This window comes from Odocoileus virginianus, chromosome 8, assembly GCF_023699985.2.
Source record: "Odocoileus virginianus isolate 20LAN1187 ecotype Illinois chromosome 8, Ovbor_1.2, whole genome shotgun sequence".
In the NCBI taxonomy this organism is placed as follows: domain Eukaryota; kingdom Metazoa; phylum Chordata; class Mammalia; order Artiodactyla; family Cervidae; genus Odocoileus; species Odocoileus virginianus.
The window spans coordinates 26,924,292-26,945,128 of NC_069681.1; the positions used below are offsets into that span (position 1 = coordinate 26,924,292).

At 41.1% G+C, this 20,837-nt stretch overlaps 1 protein-coding gene across 6 annotated transcripts in view; it reads right to left on the bottom strand.

The window, feature by feature from the left end:
- Window positions 1-20,837, bottom strand: part of MYO16 (myosin XVI) — a 499,683-nt gene that overhangs the window by 385,947 nt on the left and 92,899 nt on the right. For 2 of the 6 annotated variants that reach the window (XM_070471417.1, XM_070471416.1), the window contains exons 1-2: window positions 17,786-18,448; window positions 12,858-13,008 (exon numbers count right to left, since the gene is read on the bottom strand). The exons of 2 other annotated variants lie outside the window; for them this stretch is intronic. In XM_070471417.1, coding sequence (XP_070327518.1) covers window positions 12,858-12,894 — 37 coding nt within the window. In that variant the 5' untranslated portion in view covers window positions 12,895-13,008; window positions 17,786-18,448. Of the gene's footprint in view, window positions 1-12,857; window positions 13,009-17,785; window positions 18,449-20,837 lie in introns of those variants that run through there. 2 more of the 6 variants (XM_070471422.1, XM_070471418.1) reach the window with 2 other exon arrangements.

Here is a 20,837-nt window from a genome sequence, read left to right on the forward strand (position 1 = left end):
AGTACCCAAAGCAATCTATAGATTCAATGCAATCCCTATCAAGCTACCAAAGGTACTTTTCAGAGAACTAGAACAAATAATTTCACAATTTATATGGAAATACAAAAAAAACCTCAAATAGCCAAAGCAATCTTTAGAAAGAATGTAACTGGAGGAATCAATCTGCCTGACTTCAGTCTCTACTACAAAGCTACAGTCATCACGACAGTATGGTACTCTCACAAAGACAGAAATATAGATCAATGGAACAAAATAGAAAGCCCAGAGATAAATGCACACACCTATGGACACCTTATCCTTGGCAAAGGAGGCAAGAATATACAATGGAGAAAAGACAATGTCTTTAACAAATGGTGCTGGGAAAACTGGTCAACCACCTGTAAAAGAATGAAACTAGAACCCTTTCTAACACCATGCACAAAAATAAAATAAAAATGGATTAAAGATCTAAATGTTAGTCCAGAAACTATAAAACTCCTAGAGGAAAAGATAGGCAAAACACTGATATAAATCACAGTAAGATCCTCTATGATCCACCTCCCAGAGTAATGGAAATAAAAGCAAAAATGAACAAATGGGACCTAATTAAACTTAAGAGCTTTTGCACAATGAAGGAAACTATAAGCAAGGTGTAAAGACAGCCTTCAGAATGGGAGAAAATAATAGCAAATGAAGCAACTGACAAAGAGTTAATCTCAAAAATACACAAGCAGCTCATGTAGCTCAATATCAAAAAATAAATGACCCAATCAAAAAATAGGCCAAAGAACTAAAGAGATATTTCTCCAAAGAAGACATACAGATGACTAAAAAACACATAAAAAGATGCTCAACATCACTCATTATCAGAGATATGGTACCACAATGAGGTACCATTTCACGCTGGTCAGAATGGCTGTTATCCAAAAGTCTATAAACAGTAAATGCTGGTACGGAGAAAAGGGAACTCTCTTACACTGTTGGTGGGAATGCAAACTAGTACAGCCACTATGGAGAACAGTGTGGAGATTCCTTAAAAAACTTGAAATAGAACTGCCATATGACCCAGCAATCCCACTGCTGGGCATACACACCAGTGAAACCAGAATTGAAACAGACACATGTATCCCAATGTTCATTGCAGCACTGTTTAAAATAGCTAGGACATGGAAGCAATGTAGATGTTCATCAGCAGATGAATGAATAAGGAAGTTGTGGTACACATACACAATGAAATATTAATCAGCTATTAAAAAAGAATGCATTTGAATCAGTTCTAATGAGGTGGGTGAAACTGTAGCCTATTATACAGAGTGAAGTAAGCCAAAAAGAAAAACACCAATACAGTATATTAACACATATATATGGAATTTAGAAAGATGGTAATGATGATCCTATATGCGAGACAGCAAAACAGACACAGACATAAAGAACAAACTTTTGGACTCCGTGGGAGAAGGCAAGGGAGGGATGATCTGAGAGAATAGCATTGAAACATGTATATTACCATTAGTGAGATCACCAGTCCAGGTTTGATGCATGAGACAGGGCACTCAGGGCTGGTGCTCTGGGACAACCCTGAGGGATGGGGTGGGGAGGGAGGTGGGAGGGGGTTCAGGATGGGGGATACGTGTACACCCATGGCTTCTTCATGTCAATGTATGGCAAAAACCACTACAATATTGTAAAGTAATTAGCCTCCAATTAAAATAAATAAATCAATTAAAAAAACCAGTCAGACACAACTGAGCAACTAACACTTTTACTTTCTTTCTCCATGACTGCCAGATTAAATAGGCAAAAACAAAAAAAATTAGTAAGGACATAGATAATTTGATCTAAGGAACATCAATAGAAACATGTACCCACTGACTATGTCTTAGGCCACAAAGCAAAACAAATTTCAACAAATATGGAAGAAGTGACATTAGACATTTTCTTAACCCAGTTGAGAATTAGATTTCAACTACAGAAATGAAGCCAAACCTCCCAGTATATTCAAAACCTTGCTAAGTTGCCAACACCACCAAGAGGTGGAAACAATCAAAATGTCCACTGACAAATGAACAGATAAACCAAATGTATATATATGGAGTATATGTAAGTAAATTCTACATAATGGAATATTTTTTAGCCTTTTTTAAAATAGAAATATTATCATAAGCTGTAAAACGGATCGACTTTGAGAACACTATGTTAAATGCAATAAGCCAGTCACAAAAAGATAAATACTATGTGGTTTCATGTATATGAGGTGTCTAAAATGGTCAAATTCATAGAAACAGAAAGTGGAACCTTGCAGGGTCTTCCACTGAACAGAGCCCTCCCCAAGAGGTGTCACTCACCTCTTGTTTAGAGAGAGGCTGTTGTGTCCTATGCTTTCTCTTAGGTCCAGAGAATAAGTTTAATCAGTGAAGTGAGGAAATGTAAAAACAAAGGCAAACAGTCAAGCAAGACAAAATAACAAGAAGACCTTTAGTTCCTCCTGAGCCACATCCTGTGAGCTGTTTTGCAGACATAAAACCCCCTACCAGTTAAGTTAATTGCATGCTGACCAACAGCACGTAGACCTCAGACCAGCTGGATGGAGAAGGTTAATGATGTTAACTCCTGAAATGCCACCCGATTATCTCACTATCCATGAGCTGATCACACACCCTGCAACCCTCTGCCTCTTCTTCCTTTAAAAATTTCTTCCCTGAAAGCAACTGGGGAGTTTGGGTCTTTAGAGGATGAGCTGCCCCTTCTGCTTGCTTGGCACCTGCAAGGGCTTTAGAATCAGTTCTAGGTTTGAGTACCAGTTCCTTCACTGGCTCAGATGGTGAAGAATCTGCCTGCAATGCAAGAGATCTGGGTTTGATCCCTGGGTCAGGAAGACCCCCTGGAGTTATGGCAACCCACTCCAGTATACTTGCCTGGAAAATCCCATGGACAGAGGAGCCTGGAGGGCTAAAGTTCATGGGGTTGTAAAGAGTCGGGCACGACTGAGCGACTTTCCCTTTCCTTTTCTGTCTCCATAGTCTGGTGACAGGAGGGACACCTTACAGTACACTGGGTGGGGGACCCAGGTCAGGTTCAGGAACAGTAGAATGATGGTTACCAGGGCTTAGGGGAAGAGGGAAACGGAGTTGTTTAACCAGTGTAGAGAATCCATTTTCATGTTAATCTTTGGACATATATACACTATTGATGTGCATGTGTGTGCACACTCAGTCACTCGGTGTTGTAGGGCTCTTGGCAGCCCCGTGACTGTAGCCCTCCAGGCTCCTCTGAGCACGGGATTTCCCAGGCAAGAATTTCCCAGGAGTGGATTGCCATTTCCTCCTCCAGGGGGTCTTGCCAACCCAGGGATCAAACATACGTCTCCTGCACTGGCAGTCGCATTCTTTACCACTGAGCCACCTGGGAAGCCCATACACTACCGACACTGTGTACGAAACAGATAACTAATGAGAACTTACTGTACAGCACAGGGAACTCTGGTCAATGCTGTGCGGTGACCGACACACGAAGGAAATCCAGAAGGAGGGGTATGTGTAAACACACAGCTGACTCACTCTGCTCTACAGTAGAAACTACCATTGCAAAGCAACTCTATTCTAACTGAAAACTTTACAAAGAATCAGATTTTAAAGATGGAAACATTTTGCAGATCTGTGGCCCAGGAATGTGAACATGCTTCCACTACTGAACGGGACATTTTAAACTGGTTAAGGGAGTAAATCATCAGCTCAGTGGACATGAGTCTGAGCAAACTCCGGGAGACGGAGAACGACAGGGAAGCCTGGAGTGCTGCAGTCCATGAGGTTGCAAAGAGTCAGACACAGCTGAGTGACTGAATAACAACAAAGGTAGGAAATTCTATTTTATATATTTAATCATAATAAAAGAAGCAGAAAAAAGAGAATAAGATGACACAGGGCTGCATCACAGGAGATTTAAAAACATATACATAGATTAAGTGTTTTTTGAAAAATGTAATGGCAAGCTTACTGTTTATTCCACTTTATACAAATGTTTTCTATGGACTCCAGGAAGGTAGTTGCCTGGGAACAAAATTAACATGCTTACACATGGGTGTTACATGTACACACACACACACACACACAATTGTATCTATGCACTCAACAACTCTCCAAGCAGAAACTTCATCCTCAGAATCAATTGTTACAACATGCTTCCAGAGATATTTTTACTGCATATACAATGACAATGAAACAAAGGAACAGTGAGGATTTTCAAAGACAAGAGTATAATCAATTTCAACATACTCCCCCAGAGTATTAAAAAACACCCCTTTAAAGCCTTTCAAAAGTGCTAGATTTTAGCATCCTGGTAATCAACCTGCAGGTCCATATCCCTATTTGCAGAGCAAAAAATAGTAAAAAGAAATTATATTTGGGGAAGATATGCCAAGCCCAAAAATATCTCAGGATTTAGGTCGACAGTGCCTGTCTTGTATAACCCTGCACTGAAACACTTCTCTGAAAAATGGAGAAATAAACTTAAATAAAATAATTCTTCTCAAGAAAATCAACAATATTTGTTGTCTCAGTATTTTCTGAATATTTGAAGAAGTATTAAATTCTTCAAATTTTAAATTTATGTACCAAGAACTGATTTCTTGGGTTTCCATCCCATTATTAGGGCATGCTTTTCTAATGAGAGAATGGAAAAAAAGAAAAATGTTTCTCTTTAAATGAAAATGGAGATGAAGCAAATACATATGACATAAAAATTACTGCACATTCTAAAGCACATTTAATTTTTACACATCAATCTATACTTTTTTTTTTACTTATAATCTTTGTGTTACCACATTTCTCTAGTAATGAGTGATTTGATTATGATAAACAACTTTTCAGTGGAAATAGATCCACAGTGATAATTCTTTCCAGGATTTGTTTCAGGGTGACAATAAAACTGAAGATTGTCACCCTGAGGTGATGATGTTCCTGGTTTAGTATCGAAGTGGATCCACATTTTACCAAATCTGTGATTACCCGAGGGTACCATGTCATGAATGCTCTGTCCCGTGTCATCAAGGGTGCCACGGCCACACCCATGTGTTGACACCCTGCACACTGACTTCCCTTGATACACAGAGTGCTGAATGACCAGGCTCCATCTCAAAGAGAAGCTGGCTACATTCAGCATCCTCAGAGCCTGCTGACTCCCACCTAGATGTCAACTAGGAAAGTGAAAGTCGCTCAGTCATGTCTGACTCTTTGCGACCCCATGGACTATACAGTCCATGGAATTCTCCAGGCCAGAATACTGTATCTTGTCATATACACATTCAGTGAGAACTTCTCTGAGGCAGTCTAGCTTCTTTAACATCAGAATTTCTTGCTGATGACTGTTCTCAGATGCCTGGAATGGTCTGCCATATTGCTGAAATGATGCCCTCTTTTCTTGAACGTCCCTGCCTTTCTAAACACCATGATTCCACCACTGGGTGTCTCTAGGACTTGGAACTGAAATTGCTACCCTGTCCTTTCAAGAGCAGGCAATGCCATGACATTAAAACAGTCTCAAACAGGGTTGAATTGCTGGGTAGCTCAAAGAGAGGCGTTCTCTTTGGACTCACAAGCAACACAATAGATTTAGATCCTCTCCCCCCAAATATATGTTTTTGTACCCTCAAACTTTAAACAGTTTTCTTCTCTGAATCCATATCTACACATTTCATCCTTAGTCAATATCTTCACTGCTAGTTGGAACTCACCTAGCTCTATTCCTGCCAGACAATGTATTTATTAGACAAATTCCCAGGCATTCAGATTGTCTCAGAATGGGATTCCTGCCAATTTCAACACATTAGTTCCCTCTTAAGGCAACAGAACCTGTGACTGGCTCAGGGACCTCACCAGTGAGTCATGAAGCTTCCTGGATGCCTTGAGTCTGGGTTCTGAAACAACAGGGTAAAATGAACATTGTGCATTTCAAGTTCAAGGTCAATGAGCAAACGTCGTGTGTGCTTTATTAATGTTAACAGCTCCTTTTTAATTTTCTTTTTTATTTCAAATGTTTGTGTATGCATCCATACAACATAATTTCATGGCTGCATGTAATTTTTTAGTGTTACCATTTCCCTGAGTCTTACAAAATTTTCTATTTAAAATGTTACTTTAATGCATAATATTTTATATTTGACATAATTTTGGTATAAGTACTTTCAGTCCTGAAATGTGAATTTCACATTTAATGTTTAATTTTGGCTTTAATGGAGTCTGGTTCCTGCCCCCACCCCATTCTTTGTAAAGGGAAAACTTTAGGGAAAATTCAGGTGCCAAAATTTCTATTATCCTTTCCAGGATAATAAATTTTCTAGGTTACAGTTTGTGTCTTTTGTGATTTTGTTGTTTGTTTAGTCGCTAAGTCGTGTCTGACTCTTTGCAACCACATGGACTGTGGCCCGCCAGGCTCCTCTGTCCCTGGGATTCTCCAGGCAAGAATCCCGGAGTGAGTTACCACTTCCTTTTCCCAGGCATCATCCCAGCTACCAGTGCTGTTAACATTAATTTGTAAGACACGTTCAGAGGAAAGAAATTCTCAAGGTCAATTTCAAACCCAATGTCAGAACAAATAAGACAATTTACAGGGAAATCTCCCAGTGTCCAAATTAAGAACTGCCCTTGTCCCAAGTCTTAGTTACCAAATTAAACAACCTTGGCTTTGCTCACTCGCCACTCCATCCTGTTGGTCAGACTTTTCAAAAGTAGTCATCTCAAAACTAACACAAATAGGGATATAATTATTAAAACTAGTCAAAATCTATATGCCCAGCATCAAAGGACTCCACCCTGCTCAAGGAAGATTACCACTAATTTGTGCCTCATACGAACAAACCAACCTTCTACATATCTTCCAACTTTACTCCTGTGTTCCTGCTACTTCATTATATGGAACCTGAAACTGTCATTAACAACCTAGGGTTGCCCATCATATCTTCCAGAGCACTCTCCTTCTGGCCATCACCTCTCCTAACTCACTGCTTGTGGTCCGAGTGGGGAATTAAAAACGTTGTCCAATCCAACTGCCCACAGAACTGGAAACATACCTAGGTTGAGTCCATCACCATGGCCAGTACACTGAGGACTAGTGACTGGTTCTGGTGTGGTGATGTGGGCCTTGAGGGACAATTCAGGATGCTTCCGTGAGATTTGCTAGATGGACACTGGGAGATTAAAAAAAAGACCCAGTCTTGTTGTTATAATATCAGTTCACTAGGAAACAGGTATGTGTCTCATATTTTCTGAGACAGAGAAAGAAGCAGAGAAGAAAAAGAGACAGAGACAGAGTGCATAGTATCAGTTACACCTCCAGATGCCAGATCCAGCAGTGCCTGAAGCCAGTTGAAGTTAGAATTTCCAGGTATTTGGACTATTTCCCCCAGGGCGCACTGGTAAAGAATCCGCCTGCAATGCAAGAGACACAGGAGATGTGGGTTCAATCCTGATCTAGGGATGGCATGGCAACCCACTCCAAGATTTTTGCGGAGAATCTCAGGGACAGAGGAGCCTGGCGGGCTACAGTCCATGGGATCTCAAAAGAGTTGGATATGACTGAAGCAACTGAGTACATGATGTGTGTTTCAGATGTCCTGTTCAGAGGTCTATCTTGTCCTTCATTACTTGGTGTGCCTGTTTTGCAGAAAAGCTGGAGGTCTTTTCCCCAGAATTATTGTGGGTAAATGAAACTGCTCCATTTTCTGGGGGAGGTTTGAAGGAGAACGTGGCGTCAGGAGATCTAACCAGAGGTGGGCAAGACCAAAATCACTGAATGTTAAGAAAGCGTTAAGAAAGTGCATCCATACCAAAGCTTACAAGGTTTAGAGGCCACTGCAACAAAGGAAACTGTTGTGGATACTGGGAAAATAAACAGAAAATGTGTGAAAACACAGCTTTGTCACAGAATGTTAATGACAGTCATTAGGTGAAGTGATAACCACTGATGACGCATTTTCATTTATCAAACATTTTAGCATCATTAATATGTGTCCAATATTATTAATGTAAGTTTGGCTTTACCGCGGACTCAGGATTGTTGTAGGATCAGCCTTCTGTTGCCTGAGGGACTTCAGATCTAGCTTAGATCTGATGCAGGTAAGCCCTGACCTGAGTAAGGGAAGTATGAAGCTTCTCAGGGTGTGCTAGTGGTAAAGAACCCGCCGGCCAATACGGAGATCTAAGAGACGTGGGTTTGATCCCTGAGACCAGTGCTGAGTGCAGAGATGGATGAATGCATGATGGATAAATGAGTGAGTCCTCATGGTGTAAACTCAGCCCAGCAAAGCTAACCTAATGAGTAAAGTTCTTCCGATAAAGAATAATGAACTAGAAATTTAGGAGACAATTCAATCTCCAAATGGCTTTCTCCCTTCAGTGATGCCCCACAAGATTGACTTTTACAAGCTGACAATATGAGGCACCAAGAGTCATACCTTCATCAATCTCATATTTTTTCTCAGCCTGAGTGTTTCCTCTTTTTCCACCTGAATGAAGAAAGGCCAACTGATATCCATAAAATCAGTCATTAATTTGTATCTGTCTCTCCTGTCACTCCTCATTCCTAGTATATAAGTAATTCAAGTTTCCTTCATCTTTCCTTATTCAAAAGACCCTGAAGCTTTTGCCTTCTATTTGTCCTTTCCTCGACCACATCCTACGAGCAAAAGACCCTTCTGAGCTGAACTAAGCAAAACTGGAGGCAGTTTTAGAATGCACCAGTGATTCATGCAATGCCATAATTTCCCTTCTGCATTTTATCATTGTGCTTTAAGGTGTGTGGATGCTCCCTATGACCTTTTTCAAACACAACTATCTGAAGAGATAACAAATTTATTGAACTGTCTATAGTGACATGTGCATAGTGTTCTGAAGAGAGAAGTCGACTTAAAACCCAACAGTTTAAGAACCATTTCAATGAACTGTGCAGTTGTAGAAGGCTTCTCTGGAAATCAGAATTCCACTGTGATTTGGAACAGAAGTTTTCAAAGCAAGGCACAAACAAGGTTATTCTCCTAGAACATCTTCTATAACAATGGTATAGGTGCTATTCTAGCATAAACTTATTTATGACAGCTGATGAAAGCCCAGGTTTCCTTTCTGTCAAAGCTCTCCTAAACCTGCATTGCCCTCAACATTATTGTTGCTGTTGCTATCATTAATTTCTCAAGCTGTTAAACTATGATCAAAGATATAAAAACACAAAAACAACACCAGCCCCAACACACAGCCTTTAATAAGTATGGAGTCATAGATGGGTGTGAGCTTACCAAGATGAGGAAGTGTTAGTAGATACACTGAACTGAAAACTACTCAAACATTTCCTATCGTAAAAGCGAACTTTTCTGAGCTCCACGTCTCTGTCCACCAACTGCCCTTTCTCTTCTTTTCCGTTTAGAAGAGATGCTCCCCAACCCCCTAAGTCTCCTTTCATTTGGCTTCCTTGAAAAAAATGTTCTTGTAACTCTGACTGAGCCGAACTAGACCAACATTTTGAGATAAATGGGAACAAAAGAGTCTGACATTTCAGTACAATAATGGTATCGGAGCGAAGATGCAGAAATTGGGTAGCAAGACATTGGAGGGACATCTACAAAGAACTTTTTAAAGAAGTATGGAAGTAAGGCATTAACTTGGGATGTTAACTTGAATAGATAAGCACATCAAAATAAAAAACTAATATTTATGTATAAGTTTGGGAAGTATTAGTAAAAGTTTAAACAAAAAAGTTGACTTCTGAGAGCATAGATTCTCAGAACCAACCATGCGAACCACACCCATTCTTGTCAAGAGGGTTTGCGCCCACTGTTCCTTCTGCTGGACACACTCTGCCCACACGTCTTCACACCCCGCCTGCTCACTTTATTCAAACACTCACAGGTCACTTCTCAAGAGTAGCTGTCCCTTAGACACCTGTTTAAAATAGTCCCTTAAAATTGTTCTGTTCCCAGACCACCCACTAGACCTTTAAACTTTTTAATTTTCTTCACGGCATTGGCCGATACCAAATATTTTACATCTGTTTCCTTATTCACTCTGTCTCACCACTGGTATAAGAATTTCAAACTGTAAGGAATGCCAGCTAGCTCTCTTCTTCGCGTATGCTTAGAGCTCAGACCAGGGCTTGGAAGACCACAGTAGTTCAGTGATGTTTCTTGAATGAATGAATGTATGAGTTAAGGAATGAATGAGACAGAAGGAAAGTGAAGCCGACTAAACCGACCCAGCTTAGTTTAGTTGCCAGGGCACAGCCGTGCCCCTCGAGAGACACGAGTATGAATCAGCCACTTAAAGTATGAAGAGCCCCTTTCATTCACCAAAGAACCTACAGAAGGGAGGGCATCACGTTAGCATACAGATGCCAGGCAAGGACATCGGTGTGGAACCCTCAGATACAATGACAAGCCTTTAATTATACAATGTCAACACTGCAGCAATACACAGATATATCACGGATGGGCCATGGGGACACAAGGAGCCTTGATGCTCCTAAGAGTCTTTATAACAGTGAAATACGTGAGCAGTGCAATCAAAAGTGGAGCAACAGACATAGACTCTAGTAACTGTTCACTTTACCCAGTCTTCAGCTGTTTCTTCACCTCACAACTGAGGACACAGGAGGAATAGATGCAGATAAAAAGTACAGACAGACAGCGGATAGATAGATGTGTGTGTGTGCTCAGTTGCTTCAAACATATCTGACCCTTTGCGACCCTGCGGGCTGTAGCTCGCCAGGCTCCTCTGTCCGTGGGATTCTCCAGGAAAGAATACTGGAGTGGGTTGCCATGCCTTCCTCCAGGGGATCTTCCTGACCCAGGGATCAAACCCACATCTCCTACACCTCCTGCATTGCAGGCAGATTCTCTACCTGCTGAACCATCAGGGAAGCCTTATGGGATAGATAGATAGATAGATATTAGATTTGGATATAGAAAGAGATATCTTACATTGAAGATTTATCTTTAGCAACATATTTAATGGTTTCTATCTTGCTCTGAACTGTATTAGGTTTATGAGCCCTAGATTCATCACTAGATGAGAACTTTAAGCATTTTATTTTAAAAGATGTTCACTAATGTAATGCTGATAACAAAATATTTCATACATATAAGAAATATTCATATATTTATCAATGTACTGCTATAAAGGTATCACTTTGGGGGAGTGGTGTTACATATTGAAACTAATTGATTTAGCAGAACTATAGATACTATTGATCTACAGATCTTATTCTAATATACTATTAAATCTAAATGTCTGAGCAACATTTTTAACCTGATGGGGGAATTTTCAAAAAGTTAAGATTAGTTGAATAATTTTAATATTGAATGCAAAATACTTGACAATATCTAAGAAAGGTATGAAAAATAAGAAGGGATGTGCTTTATTATATATTGAAGTTACTATAAAGACACAGTAAATAAAAGCATATGGCCAAGAACCAGACAAACAGATCAGCATGATGAGAAGAAAATAATGATCCTCATCTTACTTCACGCACACATATTAATTTTACAAGGATTAGAATTTAAAATATAAAGATCAAAGTTTAGAATAAGATGTAAAAGTTCAATCATTTAGCTTCAGGAAAAAAAGGACGACCCAAAGGAGTGAATGAAACCAAAACCTGTAAGAGACAAGACAGCCATCGTTTCTATACAATTATTGAAAAACTAGAGGCAACCAGTGCCAAGACAGACAAAAAAATAGGAAATCTCTCTTCAGCACATATCCAGGAAACATGGATATTTCTTGACAGAAAAATTACATAAAGTTGATAAGAAAAAGATAAATAACTCAAAATGAAAAGAGCTGTGAAGAAATAAGACTAACAAAGAAATGGAGAAAATATCTTTATTATTAGTAAAATAAAAATAGAACCTTATGAGAAACTATATTCCCACCGTGGCATTGACGACACTCATCTCGAGTTGGCAGAGATGCGAAGACGCACACTCCCTGCTGGTGGGACTCTCACGTGCTACAGCTCCTTGGAAAGAAATCTGGCAGTTTCCTCAATACTTAAAGATGCACATGTTATTTGATTCAGCAATACTGCTTTTGTGAATCAATATTCTATAAGCCAAAAATACTAAAATATAATGTTTTTCATGCTTATCAAAATGGAAAGAGTTTATAAATAAATGGTTTTGTTGTTCAGTCGCTCAGTCCCGTCCAACTCTTTGCAACCCCATGAACTGCAGCACGCCAGGCTTCCCTGTCCTCCACTATCTCCCGGAGTTTGCTCAAACTCATGTCCACTGAGTCAGTGATGACATCCAACCATCTCATCCTCCGTCAGCCCCTTCTCCTTTTGCCCACAATCTTTCCAAGCTTCAGGGTCTTTTCCAATGAGTCAGCTCTTGGCATCAAGTAGCCAAAGTATTAGAGCTTCAGCTTCAGCATCAGTCCTTCCAATGACTATTCAGGGTTCCTTTCCTTTAGGATTGACTGGTTTGATGTCCTTGCTGTCCAAGGGACTCTTAGGAGTCTTCTTCTGCACCACAGTTTGAAAGCATCAGTCAGTATGAAAAGGCAAAAATAAATGGCTTAACAAATGCTGAAGAATGTCACTTTATTATCAAAAGAAGAGTGTTTAGATAGACCTTCATTAGCTGGAAAAGATGTCCATGTTGTTAAGGGAGAAGCAGGGGACACCTGGGTTAAAGGGACGCGTCTGAGAAAACACAGATGGTGTTTAAACCACAGGAATGGGTAAGGTCCCCAGGGACTTGGCACCAAGTGTCAGGGCCAAGTTCTAAAGAGCAAAGGCTGACACTGAGGTAGAGGACACGCTGCCAGGGAATTAGGAGAAATAGCCTAAGAAGTGTAAAAGAGGAAGCGAGATCCCATGAGAAATTAACTCACATGAGGAAGGACTAAAGTCTGCTCGGTTTAGACACATCAAGATGGTTTAGCCAAAGTGCACTCAGCGGAGCAGTGAATGGACCAACTTGGGGGGCAAAAGAAGTTGACAAGGTTCACAGATCACGTGTTTCCATTTTCCCAACGCGTGACCCTGAAAACAAAGAAATAAGGTGTTGGCCAAAAAGGAACAGGAGGTCGAAGGGGACTGTTGGATTGCATTTAAAGTGATGGAAATGATGCTGAGGAGAGCGCTGGGTGGTGAAGGAGAGAGTAAGTGAACGAGGGAGGCGACACATAGAGCCCAGAGCACCTTGTATCCTTTGGATACAAGGAGGAACTACTCAGGCTCACACGACAGAAGTGAGCACAGAGGAACTCACACGCTGGCCCTCTGCAGATGCCACGGGGGGAGGACGCGGCAGTTACATTGACCGTTTCCACTTTCTCAAGCAGGGAGATCTGGAGGGGTCTCTAGGTCTGAGCCATCATGACCACTGGGGGAATACAGCCAGAGTGTGGAAGAGTGTTCTCTGTCTGGAAGGAAATGAGGTTGGTCTGCTTTTCCTCGGACAGCCCCCTTCAATGACCATCCATTACCAGAAGGACAGGTGAGTTGGAACGCTGGATTCGACCAGTGTCAAACCTTTGTCCCTCGAGTGCAACAGAGGGTGGTGAAAACGAGGGAGTGGAGGGGCTTGGGATGGACCATGGGTCTGGGGTGGGCAGAGGGTGAGCTAGGGGAGAGGGGCAGGCAAGGCAGCAGCATGAGCAGGTGGGACCATGTGGTGGAGGTTTTCAAACAAGCGAAGAGCATGCACAGTCAGTGTGAGATCTGGGAAGGCATCTTAGCGGAAGGAGCATTTACGAGAATGAGTGACAAGAAACAAGCAAGCTGACTTTGTACACTGTGAAGAGCTTCCCAGGCGGCACTAGTGGTAAAGAACCTGTCAATACAGGAGACAGAAGAAACCCGGCCTCAATCCTTGGGTCGGGAAGATCCCCTGGAGAAGAGAATGGCAACCCACTCCAGGACTCTTGCCTGGAGAATCCCATGGACAGAGGAGCCTGGAGGGCTATGGTCCATAGGGTCACAAAGTGTTAAACACGACTGAATCAACTTAGGATGCATACATTGTAAAATGTACTTAATGTGCAAGATATCATCCTTTCTGGTACAATTCCCCCTTGGTTGTCATGGCTGAATTAGCAGTTCTGGAGTCTCTTCATTGTAAATAACTGTAACCTTCCTCCAACCACAAAGGGTGCTGCCCAACCCCATGTGCTTAGAGAAGAACCGAACTAGGTGAGATTGAAGCCTGGCGGAGTCGTTCCAACACTTTGCTTCCCAACACACAGAAGGGAATTTCACGGGGCAGACATGAAGCTTTTGCTCCAGTTTGTTAAGAGGAAACCAGGAGTGTGGTCACAAGGTTTCACGAAGCACTAGAACTCTAAGGCCCACAACTCACTCGAGGTCCATTTCTCATTTCTCCTTGGACCTCAGCTAAGGCTTCTGGCCAAGTTGATGCGTCATCTCATAAGGTGACAGTGAACAGAAGTGAAAGTGCTTTGCTAGTCGCTCAGTCCTGTCACTCAGACTCTTTTCAACCCCCATGGACTGTAGCCCACCAGGCTCCTCTGTCCATAGGATTCTCCAGGCAAGAATACTGAGTGGGTTGCCATTCCCTTCTCCATGGGATCGTCCCGACCCAGGGATCAAACCCAGGTATCCTGCATCGTAGGTGGATTCATCACCATCTGAGCCAACAGGGGTGTCCGGCCAAGTTCACACATCATCTCACCAGGTGCAGCTCAGAGTCTCACTGCAGACTCATCGGAAGATCCTTCTGAGCCACAGAGATGCAGGAAACATCAGCACGTTTGCAGTGGTGTTCCTAAACCTTCCTGCTACACCTCGCTTCCAAAAGACACTTTTACACTCGACTTTGTAACATTTCTGAGTAAGATGTATGGTGTGGCTCCACTGGTAAAGAATCCACCTGCAATGAGGGAGACCTGGGTTCAATCCCTGGGTTGGGAAGATCCCCTGGAGAAGGGAAAGGCTACCCACTCCAGTATTCCGGCCTTAAGGATCCCATGGACTGTACAGTCCATGGGGTCACAAAGAGTCAGACAGGACTGAGCGACCTTCACTTTAACTTTCACTTATAACATTTCTGAGTAAGATGTATGGTGCATGTGGAATTAGGTCAGGCCCCATGGAGTCAGAAAGGAATATGGGTGTTGGTGTGGGTCTAAGCCATATCTTTCTCTGAATAGTCTCCTACAATGCCTTAAAGTTCTGTTTTTCTGACTGTAAAACATGCACACTGTAGACAATTTTTAAAATACAGAATAGTTTACCAAAGTAACTGATATTATTATCCTATAACTATGCATTTAATTAGTCATAATTAATAAATAAATATTTATATATAAATGTTTTTTATAATGATTATGATGCTAATGGCTGATTATAATTATAACACCAATTATAATTCATTTTAATCAAAGTTAACTAAATTATAAAACTAATAATTCCATAAGTCAGAGTTAGCTACTGTTGCAATCTGTGTTCAGACCTTTCAGCATATACATGCTTTAACATTAAATAATGACTATTTCCACAGATTACTCAAAGTTCCTTCTATGGACTCTTCGTGGTCTCCCAACATCCTGCCAAAAGGTTCGCTCCTAGGATCACATGAGGTTCTGTTGCTGAATATTTTCAGCTCTGCTTCCTTCCCTGGAATTGCTCCACTTCCTGTATTGGAAGGAATCGGTCCATCATGGAAGTGGACACATGGCATGGTGATAAACACGGGCTGGAATAAAAAGGCAGGCGTGTGGAAGAAACAGGGCTCATCACAGAAGGAATGGAGCGTGAAGAAAGGAGCAACCGGTGAACCTTGCCAGTCGATCACCCCAGGGTCAAGGTCAAGGGAACACAGTATGATGATATATTTTGCATCAGGAATCATGATTAAACTGTGGATTATGATCCTTATCAATAGCACTTTCTGATTCTGTAAATGCCCTTATTTCCCCAACTATATTCTAACTGTCCTTCAAGATCAAAGTCAAGACTATAAAATGTCCCTTGAGTCATGGCTCATGATGAAATATAATGTCTGAACTCCTTTCGCCTGCTGTACCATCCCATCCGAGGAGAAGTTAGCATTTGACAATATCCATGCTGCTTTCACGTTTTACAGCTACTGCCAAACACAGAGCTACGGACACAGTCCAATCTTTAGTAAGAGGTTGGCAACTACTCTGAGAACACTTTTTTTCCCAGGTATTTGGAACATTTCCCTGTTCATTCATTTTAGATTTCACCTGGACTGCAAGAATGACCTCAAACACATCCCTGGGTCAGACATCACCCCTCCTTCTAATTTTCTGAAATTCTAAATTCAGATAATTCAGCTACAACAGAAGGAATGTAGGGCAGGAAGGGGCAGCCTCAAGTTACATTTGATGACCGACTGCCCCCTGAACCTCCAAGTTCTTGCCACTCTGTCCCTCTGAGCTTCTGTTCATGCCCAGGGGTGCCTCCCACCAGGTGAGTGCTCCCTCCCTGGGAGCACCCGGGCTCCTTATAGAAATGGCACAGAGGGTTCCGGGAATTTCCTCTGCAGAAGCACTGGGAGGGAAGAGAATGACATTCTGCTGGTGCAGTGAAACATGAGGGGCAACACAAAAGCCAGCCAAGAGTGGGGTCCCCTGTACATTTCACCAGGATGGGAACCCCAAGATTTCCGGGATTTAAAGACTCCTCCTGATTCCTAAAGATGATGCCCATCCTTAATAAATCACTTTCAATTCATTAAAGAGCTAATTTTTAAACTTGCAAACAAGTGATTTTACAAATGAATTCTTTCTGGAGTTAAAAACTGTCCTGCAAGCCAAAACCATGCCTCTATTGGTGTGCTGAATAGCACGGAATTCTTTTTTTCATGAATCATAGAGTTTTCATGCCTACATGCATTCCCCACAAGGGTGACTATTGTCCCTTCCACATTATCATGATTGTTTTAGGTCCCCTTTCAAGATCCATTCCAAAGATGTGTTCTCTGAATGATGTTACTTAAATGTTACATTGCTATGTCTTCTGTCAACCTTCATCTTAGGAAGGAACCATTTTCTACAAATGTCACCCATCACTTTCAGATAATGACATATATGTAACAGAACTTTACAGAAGTGCTACAGGAGAAAAAAAAAATGCATGTCTAGCAAGCTATTTTTACCAAAAATGTCTCCCTCTTCATTATAAACCAGAGAAAAGGCTTAGATGCAGCGTTTATCTAGCTCAGAAAATCCTGTTAAAAATTCAGAAACTGAAGAAACCTTTGATGAACCCATGAGAAAAGCCAGTGCCAAACTATTTTTCACCAAACCAGCATCAGTGTGGAGCGTCTGGTCACAGATGTTACCTGAGTCCCTGAGTACGGCAAGGTGAATGATACAAGGACAAAAGTTTGCAGTCAAGGATAAACCCAAAGGTGAAGCTTACAAGTGAAGCATGAAATGTAGACACAAGCGGCAAAACCTGAGAATAAAATAAGTAAATGGAGTCAGCCATATATTAATGAACTAAGTTTCTATGCCAACATTGTATTCATATAGGCGGATACCTAGAAATAAACCTTATGAAATTCTTTTTCAATAATTGCTTTTTAGAAAAATTGCTATATCTTTTCCTTCAAAAGCTAGAGTTCTAAAGATTTCGATACTATCAGCTGTTGGATCACACTGGAATTATTTCAGAATCCGGTTGGAAGAGGACATTCATTTAGCATGTGAAACAGCTTTCTGTTCTCTGTCAGGCACATGTGGCATGCCAGCAGACCGGCTGGCATCTGCATAAAATAGTATTGCAAGACCACGAATAATCAGATGAACCAAAGAGCAAGGTTACTTACAGCACTTGATAAAATGAGAGTGAAACATCTTTCCATCTCAGACAGAAATCTCGCTACGGGTTCCAGCATTCTCTTCGGCTACAACTGCCGTCCCCGGGAGATGCATTATAGAGAGCTTCTACTCAGGTGGCACTGTACCTCGGGGCGCATTACTGAAGCGAGGCTCAGCTCCACGGTCGGGCAGCAAGCTCCCAACTCATTCTAATTCAGCAGCTGGAGTTTAGATCGGGGTCCCCCGTGGCTCTGGAGCCACCGCTGCGCACGTGCTCTTGTAGCCCCTTGATTGACAGGGCTCCTGGTGCCAGGAGCCCGGGAACAGCCGCCGCTAATTGGTCCTCACAGGCACCCCACCTTCCGCCTGGTCGAGGTGTGCTGCACTGCGGCTCTCTCTCCGGGTCCTGCCTGTTAATGGCTTTTCAATAGCTTTCAGATGAGGGGGCTGGAGAGAAGCGACTGCAGGAGGGACCCTGAATCTCATTTCTGCACGCTGTCCATGAGCCAAATGTGACCAGATTCTTAGCTGGTCCCAAGCTGATTATTTTTAGTTGCCACCAGTTGCTGTGTGTGAACAGAAAATTGATAGCAGCATCTCAGAATAACCGCCTCTTAGAATCACAGGTCTTAGGAGCTGCCTCTCGTAATGAGGAAATTGCATTGTTTCTCAATCCATCTTGCTGGTTTTCTATGCAGAATGTGAAACTTAAAGGATCCACAAAAAGCTTTCGGTTTGCAACGCTTTACAAATTTAGGTTTCTGCTACCTCTGCAGACTGCAGTGAATGCCACTGTACCAGCCGGCAAAGTAATTCTCACTGAATTGGATTCAGGAAGAAGGACATGTATGATCTTCAAGGGTTATTGCAATACAAAAAAAAAAGTATAAAAATATCATATTCATAATGCAATAGCCACGTTAACCAAAGAAAAGATCATTTATAAGTCGCTTATGAAAGCAACATAATTGTTTTTTAAAATTAATTGTTTTAATGATGATCTCAAAAAGAAGTTGACATAGTCAAGAAGCTGTGTTTCAAATTTTGAGGGCATGGAAAAGATATATATGAACAGTGTACATCATTTTAAATAGAAGCCTAGGTCTTAGGTTCCCTTATTAAGCTAAACTCAAAGACTAATGCCTTTATTAAACCCAAAGATTATAAAATTCAAGTCTATGCAACAAAGACCATAACTTAGATTACAATCAAGGAATCATTCTATTTCTGTACTAGGACGCAGAAGAACAAGTTCAAGATTTGGACCAGAATGCCCTGAGTTCATATTTAGATTCTATCCCTCACCATGGTGTCAAACTGAACAAGTGATTTGGCTTCTGAGAGTCCTAGCTTCCTCGCCTACAGATGGCAACTGCAAGTCTTAACCTTTGCTGTGAAGGTCAGAAAGATGTATATACAAATGCTAGTTGAGACCATTGATTTTCAACAAAATGGGACCATCAGCGGTAACAAGGAAGTGATGGATATTTAGCTATATATCAAACGACTACTATGGACACTTGAACTGGTTTCCCCAAGAATTAAAATGAGGCTTTCAGTCATTATCATCAATGCATAGTCCTCATTTATTTGTTCATTCCACATTACTCATTGAAAATCATTGTGATCAAGTTGCCATTTTAAGTGCTATTCAGGAATTAAAAACATGTCTAAAACAAACCCTTTTACAAACACGGATTATAGAGTCTATTGTCTAAAATTTCCTTTATGTGTTTTGAAATGATTTCTTATAAAACTATAAGACACAACTACATATATCAGCTTCCAGCAAAGAACAAGAGGCTTTCCTCCTACTTCAACACGAGTCTTCACATACAAACATAGTAATACGACTTTATGTGAATATCATTCAGTGTCTCTTTGGGGAAGGTACTGCTCACCTTGATACAGCTGTCCCCTCCTCTTAACAAAATGTGGTGTGTTATCTATATAACCTCCTTAAATACATGCATTTCTTTGTTTTCTGCAAATTGCACATCTCTACATAATACATACTCAACATCTTAAGTGGGTTCTATGACACCATTTACTCATCGAAAGGAAAAGAAAAAAAAAGTATGAGAGTCAGAGAAGTATGGTGTGTGCCTGGCAAAGAAAATATGAAAAAATGATTGAAAATATGATTGAATTGAGGTTGAAAAATCTATTATAAAGTAACCTAAACCATGCCTCCTACAAGAGCTGTGTGTGTGTGTGTGTGTGTGTATGTGCGTGCATGCATACATGCTCAGTAGCATTCAACTCCTTGCCTCAGTTGTGTCCGACTCTTTGCAACCCCATGGGCTGTAGCCCACCAGGCTCCTCTGTCCATGGGATTCTCCAGACAAGAATACTGAAGTGGGTTGCTATTTTCACCTCCACGGGATCATCCAAACCCAGGGATCAAACCTGCGTCTCTTGTGTCTCCTCCATTAGCAGGCAGATTCTTTACCACTAGCATCACATGGGAAGCCCTATAAAAGCTCTTACCAAAGTTTTTTGTAAGAATTAACATCTGTCCCCAATAGATCAGGGGCTCATTACCAAATGTGTTTATTATGGATTCATTACATAAACATTTGACCAGTCATTGACTCTTGCTACTTAAAGTACATTGGGAAAAATGACTTCATCCTTGCCCTCAAAGAGTTTATAATCTGGTGAAGCATAGTTAGTACAGTGTAGTATACTGAAAACTATAGGACAAGAACTGTGTGTATGAGCAACATCCAACCTACTTTCGGGTTAAATGAGACTATCACCAGAGTTATTCTTAACTTCATCAAAATACTTAGAATCTGGTCCATATGGATTTCTGACTCTCATACATTATATTTTTTTCCTTTTGATGAGTAAATTGTGTCATAGAACTCACTTGTCTTAAGATGTTTGTCGAGTATGTACTATGTAATACATAATATTATGTATTATGAATGATAGATACATCTAATTCTCCCTGATTAGGAGTTTATCTCATCTTTTCATCTCTCAAAACACAACACTCATGCTCAAAATACTAGTAGAGCTACATTTAACCACACAGAAATATATCTTTATATT